Source organism: Oncorhynchus mykiss, chromosome 25 (genome assembly GCF_057628025.1).
Source record: "Oncorhynchus mykiss isolate SJ-2025 chromosome 25, ASM5762802v1, whole genome shotgun sequence".
In the NCBI taxonomy this organism is placed as follows: domain Eukaryota; kingdom Metazoa; phylum Chordata; class Actinopteri; order Salmoniformes; family Salmonidae; genus Oncorhynchus; species Oncorhynchus mykiss.
Window position 1 is genome coordinate 62,514,007 of NC_143046.1, and position 15,995 is coordinate 62,530,001.

The 15,995-nt window shown below is 40.7% G+C and overlaps 1 protein-coding gene across 1 annotated transcript; it reads left to right on the top strand.

Moving 5' to 3' along the window:
* The first annotated feature begins 2,630 nt into the window (after positions 1–2,630).
* Positions 2,631–13,703, top strand: LOC110505437 (pre-mRNA-splicing factor syf2). Its single transcript, XM_021584644.3, has 7 exons — positions 2,631–2,687; positions 3,084–3,179; positions 6,895–7,020; positions 8,023–8,140; positions 9,130–9,220; positions 9,714–9,812; positions 13,209–13,703. The coding sequence occupies exons 1-7, from the start codon at positions 2,670–2,672 to the stop codon at positions 13,372–13,374; spliced, it is 714 nt and encodes a 237-aa protein (XP_021440319.2). The 5' UTR covers positions 2,631–2,669; the 3' UTR covers positions 13,375–13,703.
* Positions 13,704–15,995: the final 2,292 nt, after the last annotated feature.

Below are 15,995 nucleotides of genomic sequence, written 5' to 3' on the forward strand. Positions count from 1 at the left end.
AGATGCAAAGCAATTACTTTTTTCATGGTGTCACAATAAAAGATTTGGCTCGCACAGAATGACATAATTTGCTATAGTGGTATTTGGTATTTTATTAGGGTCCCCATTAGCTGTTGAGAAAGCAGCAGCTACTCTTCCTGGAGTCCACACAAAACATGAAACATTACATAATACAGAACATTAATAGACAAGGACTGAACTACATTCATAGCCTACATATCAATACACACACAAACTATCTAGGTCAAATAGGGGAGAGGCGTTGTACTGTGAGGTGTTGCTTAATCTGTATTTTGAAACCAGGTTTGCTGGTTTCAAGAAATATGAGATGTAAAGGAGTTCCATGCAATAATGGCTCTATATAATACTGTACGCTTTCTTGAATTTGTTCTGGATTTGGGGACTGTGAAAAGATCCCTGGTGGCATGGCTGGTGGGGTAAGTGTGAGTGTCAAAGCTCTGTGTAAGTTAACTATGCAAAAAATTTGGAATTTTCAACACATTCATTTTTTTATAAAAATAAGAAGTGATGCAGTCAGTCTCTCCTCAGCTATTAGCCAAGCGAGACTGGCATGCATAGTATTTATATTAGACCTCTGATTACAGTGAAGAGCAAGACCTGCCACTCTGTTCTTTCCTTGCAGCACTCGACCACACGACTAGACAATGCTCAAGATAAGACAAAATTAGAGCCTGCAGGACTTGCTTTTTGGAGTGCGGTGTCATAAAAGCAGAGCAACTCTTTTAACTACGGACAGATCTCTCCCCATCTTTACAACCATTGAATCTATATGTTTTGACCATGACAGTTTACAATCTAAGGTAACACCAAGTAATTTAGTCTCCTCAACTTGTTCAACAGCCACAGCATTCATTACCAGATTCAGCTGAGGTCTAGAACTTAGGGAATGATTTGTACCAAATACAATCCTCTTAGTTTTAGAGATGTTCAGGACCAGTTTATTACTGGCCACCCATTCCAAAACAGACTACAACTCTTTGGTAAGGGTGTCAATTACTTCATTAGCTGTGGTTGCTGATGAGTATATGGTTGAATCATCAGCATACATGGACACACATGCTTTGTTTAATGCCAGTGGCAGGTCATTGGTAAAAATAGAAAAGAGTAGAGGGCCTACAGAGCTGCCTTGTGGTACACCACACTTTACATGTTTGATATTAGAGAAGCTTCCATTAAAGAAAACTCTTCGATAGATAGTTCCAAATTCACGATATGACAGACGTTGAAAAGTCATAACACGTAAGTTCTCAACAACAGGTCAATAATATCAAAGGCTACACTGAAATGTAACAGTACAGCTCCCACAATCTTCTAATTATGAATTTATTTCAACCAATAATCAGACATTTGTCTCAGTGCAGTACCTGTTGAGTGCCCTTCTCTATAAGCATGCTGAAAGTATGTTGTTCATGTGTTTACAGAAAAATAGCATTGTATTTGGCCAAACACAACTTTTTCCAACAGTTTACCACTCTTGGGTAGTAGAATGACTTTGGATTTCCTCTAGGCCTGAGGACAAAGACTTTCCTCTAGGCTCAGATTAATAATCAGATAGCTGTCTATCTGGTCATAATTTTACAGGTTTTTGTCATAGTTTGTGCAACTAATGGCTATGTCTCCCTTGAACCAGAATCTGGCCTTAAATGAGACTTTGATATGGGGAATCTCATTTGAGCCCAGGAAGCAGCTATTCAACTTGCCGTTCACCAGCTTTTCAAGCTTAATAATGTCAAAAATTGTTTCTTACTCTCCAAATATGGAGTTTCGATTAGTATCTGTCGTCATTTACTGCTGTCACGGCCGGTATGTACTTACAAAAAAAGTCTAAATAAAAATGTACAATCAACTGAAAGAAAAAGACTATTCGGCACTTCCAATCGCTCACATTCCAATGATCCCGGATAGCATAACACTAACCTTACTGCCATGCACAGGTCTTAAGTCTACAATAGCTGAATACATTGACAAGGCCGAAGAGGATTTTTTCCCCGGTTGTATGTAACTATTTCATTTAGACCTTTTTTGGAAGTACATACTGACCGTAACGTGACGACAGGAAATGACGATAGGTGCTAATCGAAACTCCATATTTTGTGAGTAACAAACTTATTTTGACATGATTAAACTTGACAAGCTGGTGAATACAAAGTTGAATGTCTGCTTCGTGGGTTTAAAGGATATTCGCAATATCAAACGTCTCCTGTTAGTACGGATTCTGGTTCATGTCTCCCTGACATATCCAATGAGTCACTGTTCTTTGATCCTCAATTCTTACAGAACATTTAAAAAAAAGCTTAGGTTAGTGGTAGTATCTTACCGGAAATAATTAATTAGCAAACCTATCAAAAATATGTGCACATCTGTGGTTGAAGTTGTGGGCTATTCAATTGGGTGAAAGGATCACTTGAAAACATGTTGACATTTTTGTATCTACCTATCAATGAATTCCTGAATATGTTATTGACACCATGACAATATAGTAGCCCATTGACCCCCCCCCTCTTGAATCTCATTAAATAAATCTAAATAAGCAAAATAATATGAGATCTTTGATTGATTTTACAATATTTCTATGATCACGGTCCTGTTTTGTTCATTGCGTAACATCCGACATTCAGGGCGAAGACTTCCTGACTGCCAGCTCAACGATGGCGTCCTGCGCTGAGGTTGGTGTTTTGACGAATTATAACTTGAAATAATAAAAAGGGGGTGGTTCATTAGTTTTGACTAAGATATACAGTTATTGAAAATCAAACTGACATTTGAAATATATTAGTGTACCCAATGGAGAACCCATATCAGTACTTCTAATGTCTGTTTACAGTCTCATGGCTAGCGCTAACAGCCGTAGCTAGCTAACTTGCTAGCTTTTCAGACCATTCCCTTTATACCTCTTAGCTAGATGTTTTTCGATTTGCTTTTAACCACTGATGTGTTTGTGGTATGGATTAGCATGATAACTTAGCTAACGTTACCTTGCTGTGTCTTGCCATTGTACAGCATGGTTCCAACATTCGAGTTAGTACTTATGTTAGCTAGCTAATGTTTATGCGATTTATTAGGGATCTGCTTCGGTCAGTTATGAGCCGACCGAAAGTACTGCATCTCAGAAGAGAGAGGAGAGACTCCGAAAATTCCGGGAACTGCATTTCAAAAGGGTGAGTTTGTTCAAAGATTCTCCTATTTCAGACACTTTCTAGTAACCTCTTGGCCCATTAATGGACTAAAGGAGCCTAACGTTTCTCCTTATAGACCAAAAATCTATCCAAAAAGCCAGCAGCTGGCTATATTGATTTAATTAATCTTACCGTCCAAAGCAAAAGCCAAAGGGAATCTATGCAAATCAAATGTTATTGGTCACATACACTTGTTTAGCAGATGTTATTCCAGGTGTAGCGAAATACTTGTGTTTCTAGCTCCAACAGTGCAGTAATATCAAACAAGTAATATCTAACAATTCCACAACAATACATACATCTAAAGGAATGAATTAAGAATATATAAATATTTGGTCAGCAGCATAGACTAAGATACAGTAGAATAGAAGATGGTATATACATATTAGATAAGTAATGCAAAATATGTAAACATTATTCAAGTGACTAGTGTTTTATTATTAGTGGCCAGTGATTTTAAAGTCTATGTATATAGGGCAGCAGCCTCTGATGTGCTAGTGATGGCTATTTAACAGTCTGATGGCCTTGAGATAGAAGCTGTTTTTCAGTCTCTCAGTCCCAGCTTTGATGTACCTGTACTGACCTCGCATTCTGGATGATAGCGGGGTGAACAGGCAGTGGCTCGGGTGGTTGTTGTCCTTGATGATCTTTTTTGGTCTTCCTGTGACATCTCAGTCCCAGCCACTGCCTATTTGCATCAAGTCCAGTGAAGTTCTTTGAGGGCCGTGGTGGTATCAGCTTGAGGGTAGAGGTCGACCGATTTAATCGGCATGGCCAATTTTAATTAGGGCCGATTTCAAGTTTTCATAACAATCGGTTATCAGCCTTTTTGGATGCCGATTATGGCTGATTACATTGCAGTCCATGAGGAGACTGCGTGGCACCTGTTATGGAGTGCAGCATCAAAAGGACCTTGTGGCTGCAAGGAGCCAAGGTAAGTTGCTAGCTAACATTAAACTTATCTTGTGAAGATTGATTGTTTTTTCATATCTTCACTAGTTAACTACACATAGTTGATGAAATTCCAAGGTTAACTAGCTTGTCCTGCGTTGCATATAATCAATGCAGTGCCTGTTAATTTATTGTTGAATCACAGCCTACTTCGCCAAACAGGTGGTGATTTAACAAAAGCACATTTGCAAAAAAAGCACAATCGTTGCACAAATGTAGCTAACCATAAACATCAATGCCATTATTAAAATCAATACACAGAAGTATATATTTTTTCAACCTGCATATTTAGTTAAAAGAAATTCATGTTAGCAGGCAATATTAACTAGGGAAATTGTCACTACTTTTGCATTCAGTGCAAGCAGAGTCAGGGTATATGCAGCAGTTTGGGCTGCCTGGCTCGTTGCGAACTGTGGAGACGTTTTCTTCCTAACAAGACAGTAATTCATTTGCCAGAATTTTACATAATTATGACATAACTTTGAAGGTTGTGCAATATGTAGACTTAGGGTTGCCACCCGTTCGATAAAATACGGAAAGGTTTTGTATTTCACTGAAAGAATAAACGTTTTGATTTCAAAATTATAGTTTCTTACCATATTTATGACCAAAGGCTTGTATTTCTGTGTGTTTATTAGATTATAATTAAGTCTATGATTTGATAGAGCAGTCTGACTGAGCGGTGGTAGGCAGCAGCAGGCTCGTAAGCATTTATTCAAACAGCACTTTACTGCGTTTGCCAGCAGCTCTTAGCAATGCTTGAAGCACAGCGGTGTTTATGAGCCTATCATCTCCCGAGATTAGGCTGGCAATACTAAAGTGCCTATAAGAACATCCAATAGTCAAAGGTATATGAAATACAAATGGTATAGAGAGAAATATTCAAGGTTTCGTGGCTGTTGCTGGGCAACACGGACTTTCAACTCCCTCCAAAGATTTTCTATGGGGTTGAGATCTGGAGACTGGCTAGGCCACTCCAGGACCGTGAAATGCTTATTACGAAGCCACTCCTTCCTTGCCCGGGCGGTGTGTTTGGGATCATTGTCATGCTGAAAGACCCAGCCACGTTTCATCTTCAATGCCCTTGCTGATGGAAGGAGGTTTTCACTCAAAATCTCACGATACATGGCCCCATTCATTCTTTCCTTTACACGGATCAGTCGTCCTGGTCCCTTTGCAGAAAAACAGCCCCAAAGCATGATGTTTCCACCCCCATGCTTCACAGTAGGTATGGTGTTCTTTGGATGCAACTTTTTTTTATCAAAAAGTTATATTTTGGTTTCATCTGACCATATGACATTCTCCCAATCTTCTTCTGGATCATCCAAATGCTCTCTAGCAAACTTCAGACGGGCCTGGACATGTACTGGCTTAAGCAGGGGGACACGTCTGGCACTGCAGGATTTGAGTCCCTGGCGGCGTAGTGTGTTACTGATGGTAGGCTTTGTTACTTTGGTCCCAGCTCTCTGCAGGTCATTCACTAGGTCTCCCCGTGTGGTTCTGGGATTTTTGCTCACCGTTGTGATCATTTTGACCCCACGGGGTGAGATCTTGCGTGGAGCCCCAGATCGAGGGAGATTATCAGTGGTCTTGTCTGTCTTCCATTTCCTAATAATTGCTCCCACAGTTGATTTCTTCAAACCAAGCTGCTTACCTATTGCAGATTCAGTCTTCCCAGCCTGGTGCAGGTCTACAATTTTGTTTCTGGTGTCCTTTGACAGCTCTTTGGTCTTGGCCATAGTGGAGTTTGGAGTGTGACTGTTTGAGGTTGTGGACAGGTGTCTTTTATACTGATAACAAGTTCAAACAGGTGCCATTAATACAGGTAACGAGTGGAGGACAGAGGAGCCTCTTAAAAAATAAGTTACAGGTCTGTGAGAGCTAGAAATCTTGCTTGTTTGTAGGTGACCAAATACTTATTTTCCACCATAATTTGCAAATAAATTCATAAAAAATCCTACAATGTGATTTTCTGGATTTTTTTTCTCATTTTGTCTGTCATAGTTGAAGTGTACCTATGATGAAAATTACAGGCCTCTCTCATCTTTTTAAGGGGGAGAACTTGCACAATTGGTGGCTGACTAAATACTTTTTTGCCCCACTGTATATATATTAATCGGTATCGATGTTGAAAAATCATAATTGGTCAACCTCTACTTGGGGGGAATATACACGGCTGTGACTAACTGAAGAGAATTAACCCTTGGATGTAATACGGTCGGCATTTGATTGAGGTATTCTAGGTCGGGTGAATAAAAAGACTTGAGTTTCTGTATGTTATCACAATCACACCATGAGTAGTTAATCATGAAACATACACCCCTGCCCTTCTTCCCGGAGAGATATTTATTCCTGTCTGCGCAATGAACTGAGAACCCAACTGGCTGTACGGACCCAAAGTATATCCCAATAGAGTCATGCTTCCGTGAAATATAGAGTATATTACAATCCCTGATGTCTCTTTGGAAGGAAATCCTCGCCCTGAGCTCGTCAACATTCCAAAACCATACCGCAAGCAATTAGTTTTTTAATGTTCAGAACGAGCATCGGTGCTCATCACAACTTCCCCTGCCAGAACATACTATTGTCAATGGATACTAAAGGTAGTTAGCGTTTATGAATGGGTTAGTAACATCTTAGTAGCCTACCCTCATTTGAGCTCACAAGTAGCTTGAGTTTATAGCTTGGATCTGTGTTCTTTGTTTTCAAGTTCTAGAATTGATGTATTTTGTGGGATCTGTTTCAGAATGAAGCACGCAAGCTCAATCACAAGGAGGTTGTGGAGGAGGACAAGAGACTGAAGCTGCCAACTAACTGGGAGGCTAAGAAAGCCCGTCTGGAGTGGGAACTCATGACCGATGAAAAGAAAAAGGTAGCTAGCTACCTCTTTATCAACGTAGAAAGTTGACTGCTATGCATAAAGGGAAATTTCACCGAGGTTGATTTTGGGTTTGTTTTGATCGTGTCTGAGGCATTTCGAGATCAGTGAAGTTTCACACACAATTGTCCACAAAGAAGGCTGGGATTTGAGCGCCGAATGAATGTAGTCCTGCTTTGTGGCATTTCGCGAAGCCTCTGTTATACCGATCATACTATACGTTTGTCGGCATGTAGATATGGTTGTCCTTGTTCGATAGAGCCATTGGATGTCTTTCAGCGACGTTCTGATCGGCAGATTCATTACTAGATATACAAGGTGACATTTCTTTCCAGCTTCTAAAAGACTACAGCTCGGTGTGAGGCGGAGCTGACTGCTCTGGCCCCATTGTGCATTCACTATGAATGCTGGAGCTGACTGCTCTGGCCCCATTGTGCATTCACTATGAATGCTGGAGCTGACTGCTCTGGCCCCATTGTGCATTCACTATGAATGCTGGAGCTGACTGCTCTGGCCCCATTGTGCATTCACTATGAATGCTGGAGCTGACTGCTCTGGCCCCATTGTGCATTCACTATGAATGCTGGAGCTGACTGCTCTGGCCCCATTGTGCATTCACTATGAATTCTGGACCATGTGGTTCACTATGAGCAGACAAATACACGGGAAGTCAAAACTTCCTGATTCTACCTGTGAAATGAAGATGCGTGTTTTATCTTGCGGGGAGATTTTTGATGTTTATGACACAACGTAATATTGTTAATGTAGTAATGACTATATACAGTGGCAGAGCTAAGGTGAAATAATTATCAGACTCTGCTTGTTGGATGAACAGTCACGCGTAAGATGTTTTTTTGTTGGCTGGTCAAAAAGATGTCAGGTCAGCTGCAAGTTATGTACCTTAGAATAATAGATTAGTCATGTTATAAGTTTATCTAGTAATTGTATGTACTCTGTTGCTGTTTAGTGACTTGGTGTGTTTCTGTGTGATTTCAGGAGTGTGCGGCCAAAGGGGAGGACTATGACAGGGTGAAACTGCTAGAGATCAGTGCTGAGGATGCTGAGCGGTGGGAGAGAAAGAAGAAGAAGAAGAACCCTGACCCAGGATTCTCAGGTGAGAGATGGGACTCCTTTACTGAGCCAACAGGACTTCCATCCCTCAGCTGGTTACTTTTCCTGAACAAGAAAAACTCTGGTCCCTAGTTATAGGCTATTATATATATATATTATACTGAACAAAAATATAAACGCAACATGTAAAGTGTTGGTTTCATGAGCAAAAAAAAAAATTGCAGACATTTTCCATACGCATAAAAAGCCTATTTCTAAAAAATGTTGGGCACATATTTGTTTACATCACTGTTAGTGAGTTTTTTTGTCCTTTGCCAAGATAATCCAACCACCTGACAGGTTCGGCATATCAAGATGCTGATTAAACATCATGATCATTACACAGGGACACCTTAAAAGGGGACAATAAAAGGCTGCTTTAAAATGTGCAGTTTTGTCACACAACACAATGACACAGATGTTTTGAGGGCCATTCAATCGTGGGCTTGGAGAACACCTACCAGTATGTTGTGCTATACATCCTCAATCTGTTTTTTTTATTTTTATTTTTTTAATCAAGCTATCACCTAAAATAAGAGTTACTCTTGGGGAAACAAGTGGGAAAGAGTGACTTTTTAATGTTGTTCTGTAGAGCCTGGTTGTTTGTAAAGACCTCAGCTCCACAAAGACCAGCCTTTAAGGCAGAAATTAGATTGCGGGACAGGGCTACTGGACATGGTACAGTCACTCCACCGCAGTGCAGCCCTGTAAGAGGAATTCTGGGTGCGTGTAAAGACCCCTTGGGATAAATAATTTTTAACTGCCTCCAATTTAATTTGCCAAAAAGGATCGCTGCGTTCCCCAAATATGGCTGCCATCTGTTGCATCAAAACGTCTCTGAATTAAACCTCTGGGGAGAGAATTATCACCAGAGGGGCTTGAAAGGGCCTCATCTCCCTTAACCAGGCGCAGGTTTTGTCGCAGGGCTTTGCGCCTGCTTGAAGTTAGTTCCGGTAATTATAACCCCTCTTGTTTTCTGCCATTGGCCCGCAGGTTACGCAGAGGCCCAGCTGCGACAGTACCAGCGCCTCACCAAGCAGATCAAACCAGACATGGACGGCTACGAGAGGCAGCGAGAGCAGTGGTGAGTTGGAGCCTCCTCATAAAACGCCTCTCTTCCTTTTCCATTACTGAGTGTTTCAGAGAAGCCCGTATTTCCCCCATAAAATGAGTAGCATGACATTTTTTCCCCCGGCAGCCTTAAGCTTTCAGTTATTTTAGATAATCGATGCTGCCATCACAGTCTTCACAGATCAGCGTGCCCCTCTCCTGCTCCTGGGTTCGTTTTGACATAGCCACAGACTCAGTCATTTCATGTCTTGAAAGCGTCAATGTGAGGCAAACGCTCGAGAGGAACGGTATGGTTATAGTTATGGTGGGCTTTCTTGATCAGCCAAAGATGAGTTCAGTACCCACAGGTTTTTCCCCTTAATGGCTGCCACATGTGGAGCTGTGAAGGGTGAAGTACACAACAGCATAATGTTCCCAGTCATAGAGATGACTGGTATTCAGTTTGGAGAGAGGAGGATCATTATAATGCCTATTATGTTAACTGACTCTCCTGTTCTGTCTCACAGCGGCGAGGATTTCCACCCCACATCCAACAGTCTGATCCATGGGACCCACCTCCCTTCCAAGGAGGGCATCGACCGCATGGTGGAGGATGTGGAGAAACAGTAAGCGTAACAGAGACTGAGATCCTATCCCCTTCTGACCTTGCATTCAACGCACTGGAGTCCAAAACAAGAATGAGAGCCCTTCGTGAATAGGGCAGGCAGACCATGAAACCTGCGGCATATCTAATACCTACTGAATGAGCCCCAGTGTTAATCCTGATGGGGCTGGCTGATAGGGCTCTTACGGTATCTCCTGCTGGAAAGGTGCTGGAAAACTCTTGTCTCTCTCACTTTCTATCTTAGTGGGGGACTGGGAGTGTGTCCTAGTTAATGAGCTCTCGTCTCTGATTTTCAGTTGGATAGGCTGTCAGAAGAATGCATTTGCCCAATTCAATAATGCATGGCGTGCCTTTTGAAAGAATGGCCATGGAATAGACCGGTCAAGCTGCACACTGGACCTTCCATACCAGCTAAGGTCACAGGGGTTAAAGTTCTCCATCAATGCAATGGATTTCTGTCATAGTTTGGAAATGACTAGTGCTGAGCAATGAACCAAAATGGTAGTTATTTTCAATATTTTAAACAAATTGTCCGATGTCGGTAAAAAAAATGGAATACCATTTAATTCATTTTTTTTCCTGAGAGCTCGATGTGCAGTTTCTGTAGAGATGAAACAAACCTGAACTGTGCAATGTAAGGGAAAGGGGGTGTACAACTGATTGCAATCAACTGAAATGTAGTAGGGGAGCTGTAGTTTCCAAAAGTCCAATATTCTACATATTTTAGCGCAGTAAACGTGGTAGTTAACAACAATGACCATAATTCATTGTGCACCCACTTAAACTTGTCCGGGTCTGTGAGGCTTAGACAAGTAGTCTGAGAATGAGAGAATACATGATCTAAGTGATTGATAGTTGGTATTCAGCAGTCATAAAAGTATGCCTTGTTTACTTTGAAGAACTACTAAAATAGTGATTTTTGTCAGACAATAGGCAGCAGCTCTATAGAGATGAGATGATAAATAATAAAGCCATGTGAATAAATGATGGTTAATAAGTGACGAGCATTAATGGGCAGTCACCACCGTCATGGGACTTTTATTGTTTTATCAAAAACTGTGATTCCTTTAAAAAAAAAAAAATCCAACCAACCTCAAAAAGCAGTAATCGCATTAGAAATGACCCAGCCTAATACAGAAGCATTTCTGTTCTACAAAATATGTCCGCTGAACTGACATGCATGATTGTTGCAGACACTCCGATGTTCTGATGCACCACCACAGAGCCCAACTCAAACGGCGGTGTCTAGTCTTCTACTGTAACTGCTGGCAAAGTCATTCAAAGCCTCTATCACTCAGGATGGAACTCTCCAGTGCTACTGTTTTTGCTCTGTAATGTTATCAAAACAAAATCAAACAACCCCATAGTAGAATAGTTGACCTATTTACCTAATCGGCTTGTTGCGTGTTCTATATGAGATAAATATTCCTTTCGAGGCGCATTGAAGTTGCGAAGAGCCATAGGGAGGAAAATGTTTTCTGACAAGCAGTCAATGTACAACTATTCTTAATGCAATTACAGGAAAACACTTTTGAAAGCAGTTTTGGCTTTTGTTAAAAGAGGGGGGTTCCCAGTTTTATTTCTTTACTCTTTCGATAGACTGGTTGGTTGTTTAGCAACAAAACCGACGCGTGTGCAACTCTGGGGGAAAAACAGATGGGGTTGGCTTGAATTGTTGACATATTTATTGAAAACATAAATATATTTGCACAATGAGCACTTTTTGTCTCCAAACTACATTGTAACAGTTGTTTAGCTTGTGAATTTGAACCATTTTAGCACAGACATGACATCAGTCAAAACACCTCAAAACAAAACATGGTATCAAGAACAATATAAAACTAGCTGGAACGAGCCACCTACGAGTCCCCAGATGGCAGTGTCTTATCATTGTTGCTAGCTATCTGGCCACACGGCCTTCTGCCCCATTGAAGCGTGCGTTGTCATCTAATCCGTCTATTGCGCGAGAAGCATTTTTTTTTTACAAATGCAGTTACAACCCGAGTTTCAAGCATGGTTTAGGTGCAGCTGTGCAACATAGCTCTTAAAGGGGCAATGGCATCTTATAAGGTCAATAAAATAATGATTCATAATAATAGTAATCAGAATGTTATGTCCAATGTGGCAGCGGTGGGAAAAAGTACCCAATTGTCATACTTGAGTGACAGTATAGAAAATGACTCAAGTGAAAGTCACCCAGTAAAATACTATTTGAGTAAAAGTATTTGGTTTGAAATATACTTAAGTATCAAAAGTAAATGTGATTGCTAAAATATACTTAAGTATTGAAAGTAAAAGTATAAATAATTGAAAAATTCCCTATATTACGCACACTCCAACACTCAGACATAATTTACAAACAAAGCATGTGTGTTTAGTGAGTCTGCCAGATCCGAGGCAGTAGGGATGACCAGGGATGTTCTGTTTAGTGAGTCCGTTAGACCCGAGGCAGTAGGGATGTTCTCTTGATAAGTGCAATAATTTGACCTTTATCCTGTCCTGCTAAGCATTCAAAATGTACTTTTGGGTGTCAGAAAATGTATGAAGTTCAAGTACATTGTTTTCTTTTGGAATGTAGTGAAGTAAAAGTTGTCAAAAATATAAATAGTACAGATACCCCAAAAAACTACTTAAGTAGTACTTTAAATTATTTTTTACTTAAGTACTTCACACCACTGCAATGTGGTAACTGCAGATGGACAAACCCCTATGTACATTTTAAGCCACTATGCTGCATCAGTCGGGATACAGGTGATGATGCTTATTGGCTATATGCCTGTTCCAATATGTTTTAACTGGTCGAAGTCATACTGTACAAAATTATCCTCTTTCCCTAAAAGCATGATGGTCATTACTTTCTGACATGAAATGAGAGGCCCCAGTCAATCTGAAATTGACTTAAGTTTCAGTCATTATTATAATTTTTTGTTGGTTTAACCCCTGAGCTCAAATCCCACACACTTGACCGGCATATTCCTTGCCCTAGTGTCCCTGGGTTACATTAGACCTCATTCTCTCCTCTCTCAGCACCCAGCTATATTTAGGGTGGCCTTGTGTTAGTGATGCTTCTGTGAGAGATGAGACTGGGCTGCCAGGGCATGACGCACATCTCTGCTTAGAAGACACTAACTAAAGGCTGTGAGTTAGCGAATTGACTCTGTATGTGCCTGTGTGGTCGAGTAGACGAGTAAGGTTGTTCATTGGTGCTTTGGCATATGAACGTGTACCGTCTTTGTTTAGGGATTGTTGCTTTTGTGTGATGGTGAGTCATTCTGGAGAGATTGGATTTTAAGTAACTGAATGAGGTTTTTCTACTATGATTGTTGTCCTTTTTGTTTGTAAGTTGTTTGTGTGTCCTTTTCGTTTCTTGACACCGATCCTTTGCTGTTCTTCACAGGATCGAGAAGCGGGCCAAATACAGCCGGCGTAGGGCCTACAACGATGACGCAGACATTGACTACATCAACGAGAGGAACGCCAAGTTCAACAAGAAGGCAGAGCGGTTCTATGGCAAATACACAGCTGAGATCAAGCAGAATCTGGAGAGAGGCACAGCTGTCTAACTGGACTGGTCATTGTAATGGACACTGTTGTAACAGAAGCCCAAAATTACTCACTGGTTACAGGACTGGTCATGCACGTAGAAACCCAAATTGTTGTCCCTATGCTTACGTCTCTAGGATCAAGTTTGTATTTTGACGCTGACATTTCTTTAGAGGCATTTTATGTTTAAATCTGTGTTTCTTTATTGTTACTATAATACTGTTGCTTAGTGGGAATGGTTAAGTGCAACCTGAATGATCTTATCATGCTATTCCTGCCTTTCTGTCAGTGTTTGTATCGGATGTATGACCATGCATTTTCTTTAAATAAAACATATTTTTAAAAAAAATGGTATCTAACAGATGTGTAAGTGTTGTCCTTGGTTGGTTGCGTGCGGTCTGGGCTGGATGGGGGGGCTTGTCATGAGCGTGAGAATAGAACACTATTATTCTCCTTAAGGCTATAGTGTTTGTTATGCCAGCAGAAGAATGTGTTAGTAAGTGCATGAGGAGATAAACAATTAAGCAATTCAATTTAATCGTTATCAACCACATCTCTGTTAAGCCGACTGCCCCCAAGCAGAATGATATGAGCTAGGAGAGGCTTGTGACCTAGGATGAGATCAAAGACCGTAAACAGATTCCCATGCTATCCTCACCCATCCCCTGATTAAATTTTCTCCCATATTCTGAATCAATGTGCCCTCTATGGGTTAATAGAAAACACGATGTGGGGGTCCTACAAACATATTGAAAGGGATTTGATCTTCCTAATTTGAATCAGACATTGAGTAATGTTTCATCTGCATTAATGAATGTGTTCTGAATGAGCCTCATGGGGTATGTAAATAAGATGGGGAATGGGGGGTTTCAAAGGCTAGCATGCAAGAAAATAGTGACAAGTTGTTTATGATTTCCTGGTAGATGAGGATGGTGTGTGTGTGGGGAGGGGGGGTATACAAATCACATCTTTGACATTTCTCTCCTTTGTAGAGTTGTAGGGACCCGGTCTGGTTTGGCTCTAAGGTGAGGGTTGTTTCTTTTGGATTGGCTGATCAGCCTGAGGATATTGGCTGATCAGCCTGAGGATATTGGCTGATCAGCCTGAGGATATTGGCTGAAGATGATGTAAAGGAAAGAAACAGTACAAAACATTAACGATCAGTTTACAGTTTAGATTATATGACGATGATGGTGCTTTGACATTTTGCTTCATGGAGGGACAACTTTGGCAGTTATCTTTAGTGTTCCTAAATGGGCAGCAACATTAATGTATAGATATTTCCTCTCCGTGTTAGGCCTATCCACAATCATGTGCCTGATGGGTAGGCGTTGACCAACAGCGCTACCGTTTCATGTCTTTTCATCAGAGAGACCACATTAAATAACTTTTCCCTCAGTACAATGAGAAGAGAGTGTGACAGGTTAGCCAAATGGCTGTTGTTGGAAATGATTCTCTTTGGAGATGAATTAGATGAGAGCGTGTATAAATTGGAAACCTGTTACACAGTGATAGATAACTCAATTGTTAATGACAATCTAATTCATGTGATTCACCCAAATAGATGCTTGGTATCCCTGGTATTAGGATAAACTAAACATCAAATAAAGTTTGCCTGCGAGGGATGACTTGTAGCATTTTTCTCAGGCCAAACTGAAAAGGCATTCTGTGTTCCACACACAATGGAATCCTTTATGCCCTCTGTAAACACTAGGTTTTTTCTCTCCTAAAGATGTGTCAAGACTCTTGTGTTATTGCCAGAATGTTCCTGATTTAGAGAGTGCAGCTCCCTTGTGGCCAGATCATACAAGCAGAGGAGAGAGAAAAATACTCTTACGTCATGTAAGAAGACAGGAGGGAGAACATTTGTCCTGAGGTGTGACTGATTACATTACTCCTGTCTGAGTACTTGCTAGTGATGCAGAAATGAATGCTTATAAAAGTAATGATATAAGAAAATCATTGTGTGATGAACCTTCTAGACACACAAGGATGACAAAGCAGACCTGCCTTTCCTCCTCCCCATCTGTTTGCGACAATTCTCAGTGCCATTGATATTGACATCAAAGGTGTGGTGAATGTGATCATACTTGCATTTCATAGAGACAGGAAGACTGTTGCTAAGGATGTACTCTATTCAAGTGTGGGATCTTTGATTGTGTGGCATGACATGGGAATATCAGATTTAAACCTCAAGCCATGGGATTGTGGATGAATGTATTACTCCCCCATTGATTGATAAACATTGAAAATCACAGTTGATGGTAAATTAATAAGTTCATTTTACACATACGCCAAGATCTCGTCATAATAATAGGCTTACTGAGTCTCAGGTAAGATGCATCTGAAGGACAGTCTCTGACTACAAGACAGTTTCACAAGCCATAATGACACTTTGGGTTAGCTCAGGTAACTCAGGAGAGAACATGTTCAAAAAAGCAGACATTTAGCGCAAGTCTGAGTTCTCTACTTGAACAAAGAGTTTTCAGCTCACTTGCCAAAACCACCTTCACAAACACTGCTCTATGTGTGTGGCTGTGACTTCTGGATGATGTAAGTTTTTTACATTATGAAATCTGAGCCTGAGTAAATCATTAATTAAAACCACTGAACATGAGGTGGCCATGTTGCTCAACTGCTG